At 33.6% G+C, this 20,378-nt stretch overlaps 4 protein-coding genes across 5 annotated transcripts in view; 3 read left to right on the top strand and 1 right to left on the bottom strand.

The window, feature by feature from the left end:
* The window catches only part of LOC125828165 (isopentenyl phosphate kinase), a 295,006-nt gene that overhangs the window by 197,959 nt on the left and 76,669 nt on the right, over positions 1–20,378 (top strand). The gene's annotated exons all lie outside the window — the stretch shown is intronic.
* LOC125828180 (intracellular ribonuclease LX-like) lies at positions 1,881–4,052 on the bottom strand. The gene is made up of 4 exons (XM_049507502.1): positions 3,954–4,052; positions 3,252–3,407; positions 2,947–3,145; positions 1,881–2,149 (listed from the first exon to the last, which is right to left on the bottom strand). The coding sequence occupies exons 1-4, from the start codon at positions 4,050–4,052 to the stop codon at positions 1,881–1,883; spliced, it is 723 nt and encodes a 240-aa protein (XP_049363459.1).
* LOC125828110 (ribonuclease 1-like) lies at positions 6,423–11,888 on the top strand. The gene is made up of 4 exons (XM_049507417.1): positions 6,423–6,521; positions 6,939–7,094; positions 7,531–7,729; positions 11,632–11,888. Exons 1-4 carry the CDS (start codon positions 6,423–6,425, stop codon positions 11,886–11,888), a joined length of 711 nt encoding a protein of 236 aa, XP_049363374.1.
* Positions 14,462–19,577, top strand: LOC125828142 (transcription termination factor MTERF4, chloroplastic). Of its 2 annotated transcripts, none has more exons than XM_049507457.1 (2): positions 14,462–14,561; positions 17,813–19,577. In XM_049507457.1, exon 2 carries the CDS (start codon positions 17,830–17,832, stop codon positions 19,390–19,392), a length of 1,563 nt encoding a protein of 520 aa, XP_049363414.1. In that variant the 5' UTR covers positions 14,462–14,561; positions 17,813–17,829; the 3' UTR covers positions 19,393–19,577. The 2 variants fall into 2 exon arrangements, with proteins under 2 accessions (XP_049363414.1, XP_049363413.1); XM_049507456.1 differs by lacking the exon at positions 14,462–14,561 and adding an exon at positions 16,576–16,677.

Here is a 20,378-nt window from a genome sequence, read left to right as displayed (position 1 = left end):
TGGTGGACAAATAATCTTAGGGTTTTCTATTACTTCCAACCAAATGCAAGATAAAATAATCTTGTGTTTTATTACGCAATTATTATACTGTATTCCGCACACCAAACAGACTCTTAATAGTACTATTTAGTTTTGTGTCATGATATAAGTAATATTTTTGACTCAAAACTATTATTAGTTGAGTTAAAAAAATACTATTATTAGGAGAATAATGTCTTTAAAAATGTAAAAAACAAAATATTTACTTAAAAACGTCTTTGATTCGAGACTGTCTTGAATATTTTTGGATCAAATTATTAATGGATGACATTTTTAGTCAATTTCACGTAATCTGAATTATTCAGATTTCAAAACAGGTATAGAACACTGAGTTAGAAGTAAACAAAATAAATAAGGCGGAATGGTCTGATGGGCCCTTATAGTTGTATCAGATTGTAAAGTGGACCCTTCTACTTATGACTTTGTCAAGTGAATACTTAAACTTAACGAAACACAATACTTTAAACCTTTTTTCATTTGAACAGAGTGTGTGTAATGCAACCAAACACATGTAGAATCCAGCTCATTTTTTAATGCCACATCAGAAATTAAATATAAAAAAATAAATAATATTTTGTAAAAATATTATTGTTTCCTCTCTCGTTGCACCTTCTTTCTCATCCCTTAATCCCTTTCATTCTCATCTAGTCATCCCAGCCGCCGCCCCACCACCCCCAAATCCAAACCCGCCTCCCACTCCCACCATTTTCCATCTGCCTTAAGCATAAAACATACACCTTATGCCATAGCTTGAGAATTGGATGTTCTCGTTTGGCAAGTTTCTATAAAAGATGAAATTCCTCTTCTTGATCTAATGCTTGCAAAGCTATACATGAATTTCCCTTCCCCAAAACACTAGGAGATTCAAAAATCCTTAGAAATTTTTTGAGAATACATAAATCTCCGGCGACCAAAAAAAGCTTGCTTGAAGCAACTGTGGAGATTTTAGTAATGGCAGTGACAGTTTTCTTCCTAATCCCCGACAAAAAGCTAAAATCGAGTAAATGGACCAGCATCGAAATGATTCCTTGAGCTACTGCAATCAATACATTCTTGTCATCTTCGTGTAACAATCCAAGCTGCGAGTCCAACATCGAGTTATTTGACTCAGTCGTCTTGATCTGAAGTTGAGTTATTAGGTTCCTCAATTCAATCCATATAATCTTGTAATTTGAGCTTTTAATTTAGAGAGAATTTTTCAATTTAAACCTTCAAATTAAAAGCTCAAATTATGTAACCCATTTTAGATTTGAAGACAAATAAATCAGCCCAAAGAATCACTCAAACAAAAAAGTTCTTCTTTTCAATTTGTATGTTTGTTGTGGGATGTTTGAAGGATGAGTAATTTCTTTTAGAAATGAAGCAAGATTACAAAAGTAATGGTGGAAACAATGGAAACTCAACAATGGGATGACCTAATTTTTTTCTACAGAAAAAAAGAGAAGAAGAATGGGATATTTTTGTTTTTCCTGCTTTTAAATTATTTTTCTCCTCATAATAGGTGTATTTTTGATGAAAAGTATCAATATCACGCTCTTAATTTGCGTGTACCTCACAAATTTTTCCAACTCAACAATTTTATTGCCACTTATGTTTGGTCCACAGTCAGAGGTGTTTAAAATATTGTGTTTCATTGATTATAAGTGTTCACTTGACAACGTCATAGGTAAAATAGTCCACTTTACAATCCAATACATAAGGGCACATCAGACCATTCATTGAACTCACAACTCATAAACATCCCTAAAAACATGAAATTAAATACAAGAAATTCTCTTATTTCATGATAAAATTCATTAAATTGATTACAAACAATGATTTTCTTGTCATAAAGAGTCTCTTTAAAGAGAATAAGCATTCCCCCCATCAAGTATATTTCTTGATCCAAAAACAGCAAATTCAACAATTTCATTACATCTCTTAGTTTCTGGGATAATTGGACAGTCAATGATGTTTGAACCAGATTTATCAACACAAATATAAACTTCAAAAAGTTGACTATTCCCATTTAAATCAATATTGCATTCTACACCAATAGTATGCTCAATGCCTTTTTCTATTGCTTTCTTGATTGCTTCCAAGTTGTAAAATCCTCCGTTTGGTTGAATACCTGAAAATATTGAATTAGATCTTTTAAAGGCACATTCAAAATTTGGATCCTCATGTTACATTGTCCACGCTCTAGTTGGTGGTTTGAGTGTGTGGGGTGTTAGAGTCGATTAGAATCCCATATTAATTGGTCGAGAAAAGGATTGGTATTCTTTTTATATGAATTTGGGCATTTCTCCCCTCGTAATCTAGCTTTTGGAATTTAATTAAGCATATCTTACATGTTATCAGAGGCCAGAGCAAACAAAGGTCTTACTATTTAATCTCACCATCACCCATTGTCAATTATTTTTTGGGAAAACTACACAAATTGGACCCATTAGGCAAAGTATTTATCAGAATTTGACCCAACCCAATATATATACCCTGATTGGACCCACAACTTCAACTATTTACCCCACTGCCTCTTTGTTCTATTCACTGAACCACTGCTTCTTCATCCTTGACACCATCAAAGTATATATATATATATATATATATATATATATATTCTGATGGTATCAGGCAGTAAATGAATATTAGTAGTTAAAAACATGGGGTATGAAAGTAAATGGGTAGTCGCTTGTAAATTGTTTTTTTTTTTTGGGTACACATGTTCTTTCCCCCCTTTTTTTTAACGTGTTTGGCCATGAAAATAAGAATCAGTTCCGTACGTGAGGGATGTGTTGAGATTATAATTAAGTCAATATAATATGCTTTATCTAACAAGTTAAACATTTAGATGAGACGGTAACACGCTGAACACAATATACATAACTCAAACTCAATTTTATTAAGAATGCCTAATATATATATTACCTGCATTTTTGAGAATTTGGAGTAGATTGACCTTTTCCTTAAGAGCAAGAGCTGCTTGGAAATAAGAATGCATGTCCAACATTGAAAGGGAACATGTACCATGTTTCTTCCATTCATGAGACCAAAACCTAGTTCCATTATTTGATGGACAAGATAATGTTGGCCAATTCTTTTGCATACTACTTATTAGGTCCGAGATCTGTATTATAAGTTGTAATTCGTCTCACGTCAATATAATTAAAAATAATGTATTTTTAATTCAAATTTCAAAAAACGAAAAGTATCATGTAAATTCTTAAACTTACTTGTGTTTCATCATAACGAACATTCTTATTACAACTTTTTGGATATGATCCATTGAAGTAATTTGGCCATAGTCCATGAATACCAAAATCTTCTTCTGGTTTACCATTTGTAGGGTAACAACATTTTATCTTGCTGTCACATGATGCTGGATTCCACTATTTAATATGGAACAGTAAAGAAATATAAGAATATGATTGTTAACTTTCAAAAGAAAAAAATAAAATGAATAGGACTTATGGATCATCAACACACCAGCTAAGAAAAAGTACATAATGAATACACCTTTCAATTTTTTGAATTAATCAAGAATGGATAATGATGAAGACGAATATAAACTAGTGTGTTTGGTAAAACAAGAGTCATTTTACTGAAAAATATTTGTCTAAAAATAATTTTCAATTTTTTAATTAAATGAATTTTTGAATCTAATTCAATTACAAAAGTTAACTCTTAAGGTGAAATACATAATGAAGTTCAAAAAAGCTTCACATGCAAATTAAATACTCCTACGTTAGACACAACGACAAAATCAAAAATTTCATTTAGCGAATTCAAAATATGAAGAAGTAAACACTCAAAAAAAATTGAAGAACATTCAACATCTACTGTATATATACATAAAATATAATTTAAACTATATCCCTGAACCCTTACTAGCTCCGCCCCTGATTAGAAGTTTCAACTACTTATAAATTACATACCTGTTGAGTAAAGTAGAAGAAGTCAAAATCTTGAGCATGTAATAACGTTACACATTGGAAAATAATGAGATTGATCAAGACAACATTAATGGATCTCATGTTTACTTAATTGTTTTGTGTAAATTTGTGTTATGGATGAGACTTAATATAAACCACGAAAGTATGGAGTATAATAGTTTAAATATGCCAGTTTGTTCCCACGTTATGGCAACGTGGACAATATATTAATTTAATTAAACTATATAAAATTTAAATCATGTAAGTAATAAAAAAATAATATTTTTAATATATGCTATAGTGGGAATTAGTGGAGTTATTCAAAATAGGGCAGCGGCATGCCATGTTCTATTTTTTTTAAAAAGAACTTTATTACTATTATTTTTAGATGATTTTGATGCTCATTCTTGTAAATAAATAAATTAAAATCTTTAGAAGATAGGGGGTCAGACTTTGAATAAGTTGTTTACGTATCTTATTGGGAGAATTCAAGATCTATATAGTTAGAATAATTTAAGATGATATCCCAATATTTTTTATATACAAAAAAGGTATATTAACTACAACATTACATAAAAGTTCCATAAATTGAAATCTACACTTCTACCTTCCAAATACTCACTAAAACTTCATACAATCTTGTTGACTCTTCTTCTTCAGTATAAATCTTGAATTAAATCTTAGTACTTGCAAAAATCTCTATTGTTCGTGTAAAATTAATGACTACCAAAACCAATAAAGTAAACTCTAACAATGTTATTTTATTTTTTTTATCTTGTGATTAGTTGAAAAGATGATCTCTAACTCACACCCTTAACAAATAAAAATTAAACAACCCTAGTAAAATCGTCCATATGTTTCATTTATAGTCATAGAATATAATCAATAATCCTAGTTGGATTTGACCTTAACTTGTAAAAATAAATTCGCTAAACCCTTGGTGTATATATGCCTCTCTTTCCATCGCGAAATTTGGGATCCACACCACTTAATCTAACGTGAAGCGTAAATAAACTATTGAGTTCATGTGAAGCAATCTTTATTGGTCAGGATTTCAGATGTGTATCGTTGATAAAACAAATAACGATAAATCACATGGGTTCCTCATTGGAATATTCTAATTAAACTTCACGTGGCCAGCAAACAATTATTGATCATATACAAAATATTTGTTTTAATAAAACAATGCATTCAAATAAAAGCAATTTTCCACAATTGACCACGTTTAGTTCACAAAAATTAAGGAAAAAGAATTATACGAAAAATATTATAAAATATAATTTATATCAATATGATAATATATATATATATATATATATATATATATATATATATATATATATATATATTTTTATATCAAAGTTCTTAAATTGTTACAAGTAAACAAAAACTGAGGGAGTACTTCATTGGTCCATTTTTTAAAATTCAATATTGATTTGACACCTTCCTTATATCACTTTTTGAATATATTTTCTATTGACTTAACACACTTTTTAAGAATCAATAAATAAAATAATAATTTTATTATATCGTCTTTCGAATATGATTCCTGATTTCAAAATAATTATTATGTTTCGCTTTGCAAGAGCCAATTTAACTATTTTAAAAGCTAAATTTAACTACATTAGATTGATATTTTAAAATTGAAATTAAGATATTAAAAAATTAAACGAAAATTACTATAAATTATTTGGATAGTTAATTAAACTTCACGTGGCCAGCTAACATTATGATTCAGACACAAAATATTTTAATTTAAACTAAACAGTGCATTCAAATAAAAGAAACAGCCCATAGTCTACCACGTTTGGTTCACAAATCGAGGAAAACAATACTCTCCATTCACAATTATTTGTTCATCTAGAATTTTATATTCCCTTAAAAAATAATAATTAATATAAATATTTTATCAAATTATTGTATTAACTAATGTATATTTTTAGTAGATTTTGAAAAATAATAATCAATATTAAGGATAAAATAGAATTTTTTTTTATCTTTTTTGATATGTTAAAACTTAAAAGTATCAAGTAAACGTGAATTTATTTTTAGAATAGTAGAGAAGTAAAAAGTGAATGGATCGTTCACTTATTCTTTTACACCCATTTAAAAAAATCATAAATAAAAATATAATTTTATTAATTTACTCCTTAAAGATTTTTTCTTTTAAAATTTACAAACAAGTGTCTATATCTTCAAAAATAATTAGTATGGACTAGTGTAAATTGACAAGTTATTAATTTGAATTTATTTACTTATAATAATGTAGACAATTAATATGAAACGAAGGAAATTTGCTAATAAATTTTTGTCCAGTTTACTATACCTACTCATAGTTGTGATTAGTGTTTTAAAAAAGGGAACGCAAGCCGAGACGTTTAATGCCGCACGGGGCGAGACGTAAGCCAAGTGTGTATATATGGGCCAATTTGTATAATTTTCCAGTCTCACCAGAAAATAAAATAAGCAAATATGAAATCCATTTACTTTATTTTAGTCAATCTCTTTATCACCCTGTGTATATTGTCATCACAAGTTCAGAGTTTTGATTTCTTCTACTTTGTTCAGCAGGTATGCAGTGAGTATATATATTTGAATGTGATATTTAAAATTTATAGGTTCATGTTTAGGCAGAGAGGCGGATTTATAATTTAATCAGTTTAATCTACATCAAAATGAAGTATTGAATTCAGATGAACCTACATATTATATAGTGACATTCGTCCTTGATTTCAAACTCCTCTTCTATATCATTAGCACTCACATTTTCTTATCAGTTCCCGTTTGGTCATAGATTATGAAGTTGAAATTCAAAAATTTGAGTGTATGAAATTGTGATTTTTTTGAAAGTTTGTGAGCAGAAGTCAAATTTGAAGATAAGATCAAATCAAATATGATTAAATTTTATAGTCAAATAGATATTTAAATATAAATTCTCAAAATCTATGATCAAACACTAACTAATAAATATGTTTATTTTATGATCAGTGGCTACCAGCATTATGTGACAAGAAAGCAGCATGTTGTTACCCAACTACTGGAAAACCAGCACTAGATTTTGGGATTCATGGACTCTGGCCAGTTTACAATAATCACACATTTCCATCCAACTGTAATGGGAATTCTCCTTTTGATGAAAATCAAGTAAGTTTTAGCAGATGTCTCGAGTTCAAGTCCCTCTAGATACATAGTCAGTTTTATTAGGGAACACTTTAGCCCCTAATATGCGAATCTGAATTTATAAGTCAGACTCTTATATGAATATCAGACCCCGTATGAGAATAGAAAAAAACAAACAAATAAAGATATTGTATCTACCTATTTAGCTTTGGATTTAATGTACTTAACATGATAAACAACTTATGTTGTTAAGTTGTACTCCCTTGCTTTCAATTTGCTTGACTTATCTGACTTGACACGAAGTTTTAAAAAAATAAAAAAAACTTTTAAATCTCATGGTCTAAAATTAAAGATATGTCAAATGTACCAAAATAATCTATAATCTTATAATCTTAAACATACCATAGTCGAAAGTTGAAATTAAAAAATTACTAAACCTCGATTTTGTACATTGTTATAGATCTTGGACTTGATGAGTGATATGCAGAAGGATTGGCCAACATTAGCTTGTCCAAAAAACAATGGAAAAAAGTTTTGGGCCCATGAATGGAATAAACATGGTACATGTTCCCTTTCTATGTTGGACATGCATTCATATTTCCAAGTTACACTTGCTCTTAAGGTAAAAGTGAATCTACTTCAAGTTCTCAAGAATGCAGGTACTAACATCTGATTAATCGATGACAAAACTAGAAATTTATATAAGTGAATTAACATAAAATAACTTTTGAATCTCCTTTATTTATCGCGCTATTCAGTTGAATCCCGTTCCGCTATTAAGTTCAACATCTACTTCAAATTCAAACTTTGTGTAGTTATTTTTTGGCATAATACATAAACATAACCCTTAACTTGGTGTCAACCGGCAACTATGACCTTTAACTTTGAGTATGCACAAGTAGACACTTAAACTTGTATAAAATTGAACAAATAGACACATTCGTCCTACATGGCATCTGTAACAACTCAAGTTACCACACAAAGAGGATATATATATTAATCGTTGAAGAACCCCAAAATACAATTGAGAAATGGAAACAACAAGCAAGTAACCACTAGCGATTCCTTAAAACGAAACTCAGAATGTAATCAAAGGGGAAGAAGATCAGAAATTACAGAGATGGATAGAAGGGGATGAGAAGCTTAGACTAAGAAGGGAGATGAGAGGAAACACTCTTTTCTTTAACAATTTCCATTAGTCCAATTTGCTCTCCCAAGTCGTATTTATCAACCCGAATCCCAAACATAGTCTGGCCCAATTGCTTGTTCTCGGCCCAATAGGTCTTGCCAGCCCAACAACTATTTGTGTGATCTTGGTATTCCTATTGGGTTGGACTTGGTTCATAACAATACTCTCGTCCTCAATAAGAACCTTGTCCTCAAGGTTCGAGTAGAGCCACACATGCAATATAACATTGAATCTTCCAAGACTCAAGTGTGTGTAGAGAGCTGCAATAGTGGTGCGAAGTATAAACCAAACACTGTCAACTTGCAGAATTGAGGAAACAAATTCATTGCCTTCAAAGAATTCCATATTACCAAGAATCATAACAAAGGCCACAACTCTAAACAATTTCATCTGCTCTCTTTTGCCAAGCCAAGCAATTTTCAATACCTTTGTTATATTAACAGAATCATGAGCAGAAGTAATACATGTTGTTATTTCATAGCAATATGATTGGTGGAGATAGGAAAATGATTCAGGATCCCTCAATCTACACTTCTTGTTTACCTCCATAGGTGTTTCACAGAGAAGGGAGAGATAATGATGTTTCTGTTGAAGAATTATAGCAAGAAACGATTGAGAGCTTGCGAGGAAAGGCAGTCGCATGGCTGCACCGGATGTTTTTCTAAGCTCTGCAAGCTGAATCTGTTGTACTACAGTGCGCTCTTCAACAAGTCTATGGCCACCAAAATGGGCAAGATAGCACATAAGTCTCGTAGTAGTTATAAACTTCCCCCAACTACTCAAGATAGAATTACTTTTACTCTTCTCGAGCATTGACTTATGAACAACATAAGCATCAACAATTGAAGCATTTTTCACCAACTCAAGCTCACTTTCCATCGCTATAAAACTCCAACGATCATTTTCACAAGTTTGTAGTGCAACCAATTCATATAGTGAGAAAATGGGAGGGCAGTCAATAATTTTATCACCAGGATCCAAAATGTCATGCATTATCAACATAAGGAATTCATCAACACCATATCCAACAAGAATATACTCAAATTCAAGGACAGGACCTGTAGCATAACTAGCCGGTACACCCTGAGTGCCAAAGAAAACCATGATCTCCTCAAGCGTAGAGAAATTACGCAACTCCTGATCAATCAAGTTTGTCATGGACTTAATGCAACCTTGTATCCATTCAATACAAACAATTGGTGTAACTTCTTTCCCTTCTGGTGCCATTTTCAGTGCACTAGCCTGCTCACTTATTTTCTTTCGTATGAGTTGTGCTAATAATCGGTGCGGGAGTCGAAATAACTTGGGACGTATAATATCTATAGGTGCAATTGGTTGTATCTCCCTCGATGTAACTCTTTGGGAACTATCATGAAACAGAGGATTCACCTCGGAGTATGAATCATGCATTTTTGATTTTGGCAATACCATCTCGTCTACAACAGCCCACATAGCAAAAATGTTCTGAAAACTAAAATTTAATGAAGTAATAACTGTCAATGGAAGAACAGATAGCAAAACGGGAGAATGCATGCACCTTAGTTGTCCGGGATCCCACACTTGAGTCATAGAGTTAGCATAAGCAATGAAGCCAACGGCACCAGTAGAGCTCAATAATAGCAGTGGCGCCATATTCACTGTATAACCAATGAGAACCGTAGACTTGAAACTTACACCGGGATCCCATACACAAATATTTGTTGCAGTTCCAAGAACAACGACAGTGTCATCACGATTAAACGAAAATTGACACAAAATATTGTTAGTATTGAATTCACGAGTAAATTTTCCATGCTCCACAAAAAGCATCAATTCATCCAAAGACATGGTAATTTGTGGAACGCTATACTCTATATCTAGAATTTGTTTTTCATGATATAGATTCTCAATAGTTGCAGGCTCCAAGAAAAACTCACCAAGATAAATGTCGTCAAAGGTCTCAGATTCAATTTTTGGTTTATTAGAGCCACGATCCAGAGAATTAACAATAACATACCTTTTTGGCATTTCTTTTGGAGAACATCCATCGAACAGTTGGGCTTCACTGTGCTTAGGGCTTAATGCTGCTTCATCAAGCATTTTGTTTGGAGTATCGGGATGGACCTCTGAGACGACCATGGGGCAGAAACTAGGAAAACATTCCTCAAACACCTTAGGTGACAGAATATCGTCCAAATCAGCTTCAAATCTAGAGGTAGAGAAAGTTCCCTCCACTTCTTTGGTGAAAACTCTTGTAGACATTTTATCGAACATATTGTCCACATGACCTGAAAGGTCATTGATTAAAGTGTCCGGATGGTCCTCATTATCCACAGGGCTTGAGTTTTCTATGACCAAAGGAGAAGAAATCTCTTTGTGAAAGACTGTAGCAGCACAAATACTCACATCTTCTACTATAACCTGCTTAGACGTAACTGACCATTTGGTCTCAATCTTCTGAAGCAAAGCTAGAATATTGGAAATTTGAGTGTCCGCCACAGGAGACTTTGCATACATTTGTTTCGAAAAACGCAGGGCTAACTTCTCCTTGAAATGGGTCCAATCAAAAAATTGGTTGTTGCGAAACATCCAACGGAACCACTCGAGGGCCTCACCATCGAGATATAAGGAAGGAAGAGGCAGCCAGTGTTCTTCAGAGAAGCCCAGAAAATTGAAGTATCGTTCTTCCCTAGAAATCCAGTCCTCTGGATCAGCGTTGCCATTAAATCGATCTAAAACGACAACTTCCATTAGAGTACGTCGATGAAAGCACCAATGTAACAACTTAAGTTACCACACAAAGAGGATATATATATTAATCGTTGAAGAACCCCAAAATACAATTGAGAAATGGAAACAACAAGCAAGTAACCACTAGCGATTCCTTAAAACGAAACTCAGAATGTAATCAAAGGGGAAGAAGATCAGAAATTACAGAAATGGATAGAAGGGGATGAGAAGCTTAGACTAAGAAGGGAGATGGGGAGATGCGAGGAAACACTCTTTTCTTTAACAATTTCCATTAGTCCAATTTGCTCTCCCAAGTCGTATTTATCAACCCGAATCCTAAACATAGTCTGGCCCAATTGCTTGTTCTCGGCCCAATAGGTCTTGCCAGCCCAACAACTATTTGTGTGATCTTGGTATTCCTATTGGGTTGGACTTGGTTCATAACAGCATCCTACATGGATATTTTGTGTCCTATGTGTATTATGTCATGTAGGACACATGTGTCTACTTCTTCAGTTTTATACAAGTTTAAGTGCCTACTTGCGCACACTCAAAGTTGAAGGTCATAGTTGTCCGTTGAAGCTAAGTTAAGGGTCATATTTATGTATTATGCCTTATTTTTTTATTAAACTTGATGTTTTACGAGATGTAAAATAATGCCAGGAATTCGACCTGATGGAAGATCTTATGGCATGAAAGCAATTAAGGAAGCTATAAAGAATGAAATTGGACATGATGTTGTTATAGAGTGCAACAATGATGTGTTTGGGAATAATCAACTTTTCCAAGTTTATATTTGCGTTGATAAAACTGGATCGGACCTTATTGAGTGCCCGATGATACTCAAAAGGAAATGTGATGAAAACATTGTATTTGCTGACTTCGGATCTGATAGTGAGGGATCTTCCATTTCTTTATAATATATGTACTCAAGGGGCGACTCAATAGAATGAGAGGTTGATCAAGTCAATTGTAATAAAATGCATTCAACTTTGTTAAATAGAAGTTCATATATGTTGACTAAACAACATGAAACATGGAAAACATGTGAGTCGATTAATCCAAACTTGCGTCATACCTTTTGAAACATTTTGTCACACCCCCAAAGGGGTGAGACTTGGCTGGCACCCGATACCTCAAAACCCCCACTGATCGAATCATTATTAAGTATCTTTTATCCTTTTTATAATGGCAACATGTATATACTATACTTTGTGGAATTTTACTGAATATATATGTTATTGTTTATGCATATATCAATCGATTATAGAGGTACACACAAAACAAGGAGGTTCTTAATAGAAAGGAATACAAATTCAATGAGTCCATGAATAATATCTAGTGTTACCATTTTATTATATTAATGTCATTTAATTAGTTATTTATCATACATTATTGAGGGGTTAATGCGCAATAATCAGGTCTAGGAGAGCTATTCCCTATATAATTAATTAAGAAAATCAAATATGTATCTTTGATGCTTTTAAATAAGACAAACTACATAAATCTCACTAGTTTAGGTCCTAATTACTAAGATTTTCGGTAGTTTCAAATATTACTTCATCTATCATATTTCGTGCTTAGGATACATGAGTATGAATCCGAGAGATACATGTATCTGCCGAATTTTAAAATTGAGATACATATTTTATTTATTTAAATTAATTGGTTGTAACAAATTTCCTTAAATAGAGGAGTTAGTTGAGGATTTTCAAAATAGACAATCAATTTTGAAAATTTAAATTAATTAAATCTCTTAATATAAGACGAAAATCAAGGATTATATATATGTTTAATTAATTTCATTTTATTATATTATTAATAAAAGACAAAACATGTATATCTTGGTCATGTAATTCGATTAGTTTCATTTTATTACTCTTAAAATAATAAATTCATTAATTTGATGTATTTGTTATCAATATATAATGTATCCAACCAACTAAATACTTGAATACATGAGTATCATACAAGTACGTACATTCATATGTATCATAGAAGTATTTAGTATTAATTTCATGTATCTATTTATATGATCAAATATTATTTCATGTATTTTTTATATGTATAATTTGATGCATCAAGTATCAATTTCATAGATTATATCCAAAAATATGCATCTCAGGTAAACATGAAAATAGTTAGATATATTATAATAACATAACAAATAAATAAATAAATAAATAAATAAATAAATATATATATATATATATATATGATAATATTAAGATACATGATAGAAGATCACATATATATGACAAGATTCGGATACATGACAGAACAAATTGTGTCAAATACATACGTAAATTTTCAATAATATGTAAATCTCTAATATATTCATTAGTTACATACACACTGAATAAGATACACTGATAAAAACTAGATACATATAATCGTATCTCAATAATGTATCAGATACATCAATAAATGTGTCAAATACATGCGTAAATCTCCGCTTATTGAAACTTTCCAATTACGTTCGTGGTTGATCAGGACATCTCACCGCGGTGGTGTTTACTTCACCGTTTGATTCATCAGTGTTGCTCAATGTGCCTAGATCCGACAGGAGAAGTGACACGAAGTTTCTTGATTGATCTATATTATACAAGGTATGCAATCGATACTATCGTCAATGTCGAATTTGATAAATCTATTGGACTTGAAATCTCTGCTTACAACGATACTCATTATCTCTGCACGCGAGAGGTGTCTCCCCTTCCGAGAAAAAATGATGGATTCGTGGGGAATTGGTTTGAGAGTGAGAAAATCAAAGGCTAAGAATTTGATGTGTGTGTTGACAAGCTCTGAGCATTCATTTTAATGGAGTGTTCCTTCTCAGTAATTTTTTTGACTCTTCAAGGGAAAAAGAAGAGGAAAAGTTAAGAGTTTGAGTTTTACCCTAACTTATACTCTCTCTGAGAGAAAGATATTTGTTTTTAATTAAAATACTAATTTTGGAGTTTAAATATAAAGATAATTAGTCAATCCTAATTTTAAGGGATATGGGTATTGATCATATCTTCAATAATATATAATATAAAATATTAAAAGTGGTAATATATGTAATTGTTTAAAAATAAAGGTAAAATTAATATATATGGTAGTGATATATGTTTAATAAAGTAGTTTATCCTTTAAAGTATTTGCACAAAATGATGGAAGAGTCTTCGTGCTCATAATGCTTTTATAGTATCATTGACTATTGAGTAGTTTTTTAACAAGAAACTTCAATGATACCAATACAGTATATATTTACTTATTTAGTATCAATTAAGCGAAATTATCAGCCTTAATGATACCAATACAATATATGATACTGATTTGAGGTATTAATTATTTTGCTTTTATGAGTATTTGCTTAGTTTCCCCATTTTAATTAATTCGAACACCATGATCATAAAATAAAAAATAAATTGAAATTATAATTTCAAAATTGATTATCAAAGCATATTTTTCTCTAAAAGCAATACCCAAAATTGGCGGCCCATCAAAAAACGGCAAACCCAGCTAGCTAAAAACCCAAATTCCATTTCTTTTATCCTCTCGTCTTCTCAGCTGAGGTGCGCCTTCTTCACCGGCAGGAATAATTTCTGGTAAATTTGCCTTTTTCATGCTTATGCTTTTGTTTTCCTGTAGCGATTTTTACTAAGAGTGGTTCAAAATCGGAAGAAGTACACACATGAACTAATCGAACTGGTTCGACAACAATTTTAAACCATGTATGAACAGTATAATTTTCCGTCAAAGGAGGCTAGGATGAAGCCCTGACCCCTAAATGATGCTAATGAACTATAAAACATATCTTTTTGTGCTGAAGAGTATGATTTCATTGCAATTATGTAGATGGATAACTGATAAGAGCTTATTATTTCCAAGGAGTGGTTATTGTAGTATCTGGAAATGAGGCTTGGTAGTTGTTGTATCTGGACAGTGGATAGAGGTTACAACTTCAATTTGAACCTCTATTTGTTGACCTCATTTTCAGTTTTTGGCGAAGAGCAACGTTTTCTGAGCAAAACTATCTGGTTTCAATTAGTTAGTTGTGTAAAGAGACATTTATTATTAGTATTCATGACTGAAATCTCCTGTACATTAGCCGGTCCGTCCCTAGTTGATGCACACGTTCCAAGCTCGGGGAGTATGAGCCTACCTCTCTAGCTAGATGCAGGGTTTGAATTAGTGACCTGCGATTACCACACACCACCAGTTGTACTTACTTTACCATTTAACCAAAGTCCTGCAGAAATAAGAAATGTCTGTTGTAGATGTTCTCTTTTAGCTGGAAATGTCAGTATGTCTGAAAGCGTTTGGGGAGTTTCTATTCAGTTGACCTTGCTATTGCTGATTCTGAAGTTAGATATTTTTAGGGTTCTCTGGTAGTTGGTAGCTGCTACCTGTTCATATTTCTTACGGAAGGATGCATAGAAGTATAATTTTTGACAGTAGAAAAACTAGCATGTGGCATAACTTGTGCAATGATCTTAGTTCTTAAAGGAAGAGACTATTTTGATTGTTTTGTCATCATATTAGTAGTTTATGAGTCACGATTGATGCATCTGCTGTTTGGGGACACTCGGTGATTCACTAGTTTTCATGTATAGTTGGAGAAATTATGGGATGAAATATCTTCACACTGTCCTTCCTGAAAGAAACAGAGTTAGGTCATTGGTGGTGCAGCAAATGGTGTATAGCTATGTCTACTAATTTTTGGCTAAGAATTTCCAGGAGGAAAGCTGGGGATGTTAAGTTTTTAATAATTCCAAGTCTGGGGGAATGTTAAAGAAGTAATTAGGTAAAATTTACAAGTCTTTTTTAGTAATGTATGTCTTTTTCTTTTTATAAGTTTCAAATGATTAATGATTCAAAATCTCCTTAAAATATTCATATCTTCTTGTTAATTGCCAAACAACAACAACAACATACCCAGTGTAATTCCACAAGTGGGGTTTGGAGATGGTAGAGTGTATGCAGACCTTACCCCTACCTTGGGAGGTAGAGAGCTTGTTTCTTGTAGACCCTCTGCTCAAGGAAAAGCATATCTAAGCAGACACTAAAAGAGCATGACAAAGCATCCTGAAAAAAAGAATAATAACTACAACAAAATAGTGTGATAATCGAAGTACAAGAGATTGTAGTTTGTAACAAAAGACAAGAAACTAAAAAAGAAATACTATGACTACTAGTAAGGAAGGATAAGCTAGACAACACTCTATTACCTACTAACCCTCTACCCGAATCTGTGTCCTTCACCAACTGCCTATCTAAGGTCATGTCCTCAGTAATTCCCAAACATTTTGATAAAGTAAGACATTTATTGCTAATCATTCATAGGATACAAACTGTATAATTCATAATTGACTCCTAATAAAAGTGAGGAATTTAAAAAATACAGAGGTGATTCACATTATTTACATCCGAATACTTTTCCCAATTGTGTCGATTGAATCTAGCTTTCAAAGGGGGGACTGAGGTTGTTTCTCCTTCAAAAATCTCATATTCCTTTTTCTTCAAATTGTTCAAAAAGTAAAGCTGTGAATGGACTGCTACGGCTTCGTCTGAACTTTCCAAAGTCTGACTGCTAAGACTTCGTTTATATCATTAGGTGTGACTACACGCAAGCCAAAAAGGTTCAGGAACGTAATGCACACTTACTTTGTTACATTGCAATGCTGAAAAGGTGTCTGTGCTTTCATATTCATACTGAGAGAGGTAATATGCACTGCATATTTGAAATTTCACCTCATTAGATTGTCCTGTTTAAGACAAGCCTCATAAGTCTGAATCCATGTGAACTGGGTACCTGTATTGGGTGTTTGTTCTCCAAATGATTTTCCAAGGCCAGTTATCAATTATATTGTCACCTGACTCACCTCTCACTGTGAATTCTCCCTTTGTGTGATCCCATCTTACCCGGTCCTCCTTTTAATGGTTAATGTTTATCTACTCCAGTCTATTTAACAGGTCCAATATCTGATCAATTTCCCATTTAAAGCAATTCCTTCTCAATCTAATATTCCAACCACTGTTTCCCCTCATTTTTGCTACCACTGCCTCTGGTGATTGGTTAAACCGGAAAATAAGAGGAAATTCTTCTCTGAGAGGGCTGCTCCAACACCAACTATCCTGCCAGAACTTTAATTTTTCCCATCTCCCACTTCAAAGCATATAATTCCTGAACTAACACATGCATGAACTTATGGAAGATGTTGCAGACGATAAGAACTTATTTTGGGAAGGTGATGGTGGGGTGGCCGGATGGGTGTAGTGGAAGGGAAAAAAACACTTGGGAGTAGTTTCTCATGGGTGCTTGGATTGTTGAATTATGTAGAGGCCGGTTATTGCTATCTCATTACCTAAAAATCACTCTCAATGGAGCCTGGAGGGTTCATAATTTTACATCCAGAGACTCTGTGGTGATTATTATTACAGGTCTTGGAGCCCTCAAAACATGAGAGGGTTGCCATACTTTCTGAGTCTAACGCATTAGTTTTTCTTTATTGATTGAATCATTTAAAAGCTTAACATTACAACTTGGTTCTTTTTTGTGGTTAAAAGCACAAGTTGCATACTTCGATCATTTCACCCTCATTTGCTAGATCCAAAGGTTTAATATTGCCTACGTTCTAATTTAACTTTCCTTGTGGAAGCCTTGGTCTCTTACTCTGCAACATTACTGTACGAGTGAAAGGTCTCCATGTGTGTGAGAGTAATTTCAAAGTCGACCTTAACTCATTAGTTACTAGAAACAGGAGAAAAAGAATTATAGTAATGTTCAACTTATTTCTTAATGACATTGCAAGTGTGAAGGCTTATTTTTTGACAATTGCATCTTTGTCTGGTGCAGGTTTTCATCTTCAGAATATGAAGGTCATTAGTTATAACCGCATCATTAATCCCAGTTTTTTGCTCATAAATCATGAGTTGCCTTCCAACACGTTCCATCGACCCCGGTTAATATCCACTTCAGCTCCAAGTATTTCAAGTTTCAATATGAAGAAAAAGGACTTGATGATGAGATTACCGTGCTGCTTTACTACGAGAGCTGCTCTTTCATCTTCAGTGAAGACAGACACTTACAGTGGAAGTAAGAAACAAAAGAGCTCATCTTTCTACACTCATCCTAGTTTATTAGAGATGAAGAATGAGAAGGCAGCCAACCGTGTACGTGTTTATGAATTCTTGAGAGGTATTGGCATTGTACCTGATGAGCTCGATGGATTAGAGCTTCCTGTGACTGTGGAGGTCATGAGAGAACGTGTGGACTTTCTTCACAAATTGGGACTCACAATTGAAGATATTAACAACTATCCTCTTGTTCTGGGATGCAGTGTGAAGAAGAACATGATTCCTGTGCTTGATTATCTGGGCAAACTGGGTGTTAGAAAATCCACCTTGACAGACTTTTTGCGGCGGTACCCACAAGTTCTACATGCAAGTGTGGTGGTAGACCTTGCTCCAGTTGTGAAATATCTTCAAGGCATGGATATTAAACCAAATGATATTCCGCGAGTACTGGAGAAATATCCTGAAGTGTTGGGGTTCAAACTTGAGGGCACAATGAGTACATCAGTTGCTTATTTAGTAGGAATTGGAGTGGCAAGAAGAGAAATTGGTGGGCTTCTGACTAGATATCCTGAGATATTAGGGATGCGAGTAGGTCGGGTAATAAAACCATTTGTAGAATATCTGGAAGTCTTGGGAATTCCGAGGCTAGCTGTGGCTAGACTGATTGAGAAGCATCCTCACATTCTTGGGTTTGGACTACAAGAAAGGGTAAAACCAAACATTCAATCCCTTTTACAGTTTCATGTGAGGGAAGCCACACTTCCTTCAGTAATTGCACAATATCCTGAGATCTTAGGAATCGACATGGAGGCAAAGCTTCCAAGTCAACAAGAATTTCTCAATTCAATAATTGAATCTACTCGTGAAGATTTTGGGCGAGTTATTGAAAAGATGCCACAGATTATCAGCCTCAGTAAAGCACCTGTAGTGAAGCATGTTGATTTCCTCAAAGGATGTGGTTTTTCCTCGAAACAAGTGAGAGAAATGGTCGTGGGATGTCCCCAGGTACTTGCTCTAAATCTCGACATTATGAAGCAGAGTTTTGAGTATTTCAAAACCACAATGGCAAGGCCTTTGGAAGATTTGGTTGCTTTCCCTGCTTTCTTCACTTATGGTCTGGAGTCCACAATAAAACCAAGACATAAAAAGATCGCTGAGAAGGGCTTAAAATGTTCCCTGGCATGGCTTCTTAATTGTTCTGATGAGAAATTTGATCAGCGGATGAGTTACGACATTATTGACATGGAAGAAATGGAAGTAGGTGAATCATCCTTCGATATGAATACTCTACTGGAGCCCAGAAATGATGAATCAGCCTCTGATTACGACGATGATTACAGTGAAGACGACAATGTATAGACTACTCAAGTGGATGTTCTGTTCACCCCCAGAGTATGTAAATGCTAACTATTTCAAATTTTCTGAGTTTTTGAATGGCCATGAAGGTGGCCAATGGAGTTTATCAAACTGAATATAGAAAGGGGATATAATGATTGTTGATTGGTCCCAATTTCTGAAAATGAATCTTAGAAGTTAGAACCTTAGTAGTACGACAACAGTATTCCACTACCAAGCATGTTGCACAATTTTACATCTTCTGTTCAAAATCTTAGAGAGAAAGATGCTAATAAGAAAATTCTTGTAACTATAAATATCTTCAACAACGCACCCAAGGGTGTGACCTAGTGGTCAATGAAGTTAAATGTCAGAGATTGCCTCCTCTTCTAGGGTCACTCTCTTTATTTATTCAATGCTTGGAAGAAGAGGAGCGGCAAACAAAGAGAGCACTTGGCATTGGCTCATTTCATGCTACGATGATGTCTCTGTGGTTGAGAATCCCGAGGTCTCAGGTTCAAAATCTGTCCTAGCTTTGGTGGAAAGTGTTATCTGGTACCTGTTGCTGGAGGGAGGTGACAGGTATTTTGTGGAATTAGTTGAGGTGCACGAAAGTTTGCCTGGACATCACGGCCATAAAAAAAAAAATACATCTACAACATGTTCTTATTGATCGTTAATCCTCTATTTGTTTAGTTACAAGTGTACTTGTTTATTTGTATTCAATCTATCCTATGGGAATGCAACCTGAAAACGTTTTTGCATAATTGCTCAAAGAACCTGGTTCTTTGAGTACTTGATTGTAGTATTGTATGTTGCTTGGATGGTGAACACCCTTTATTTCCAACCTTAAGGTTTTGAACTCGAGTCACCTAGAGGACACCCCTTACTTCCAACCTCAAGGTTTTGAGCTCGAGTCACCTAGAGAGTAAAAAGGTGGGAGCTCTCCTTGGGGAGGGGTTAAATAAAGAGAAGGTACATTTTGTTTTTCTTGAACCAATCGAAAAAAC

The sequence above is a fragment of the Solanum verrucosum genome, unplaced genomic scaffold, assembly GCF_900185275.1.
Source record: "Solanum verrucosum unplaced genomic scaffold, falcon-dt-bn FXZP01000053.1, whole genome shotgun sequence".
In the NCBI taxonomy this organism is placed as follows: Eukaryota; Viridiplantae; Streptophyta; class Magnoliopsida; order Solanales; family Solanaceae; genus Solanum; species Solanum verrucosum.
Note: the sequence above shows the minus strand (reverse complement) of the source record. Positions and strands in the feature narration are given on the sequence as shown.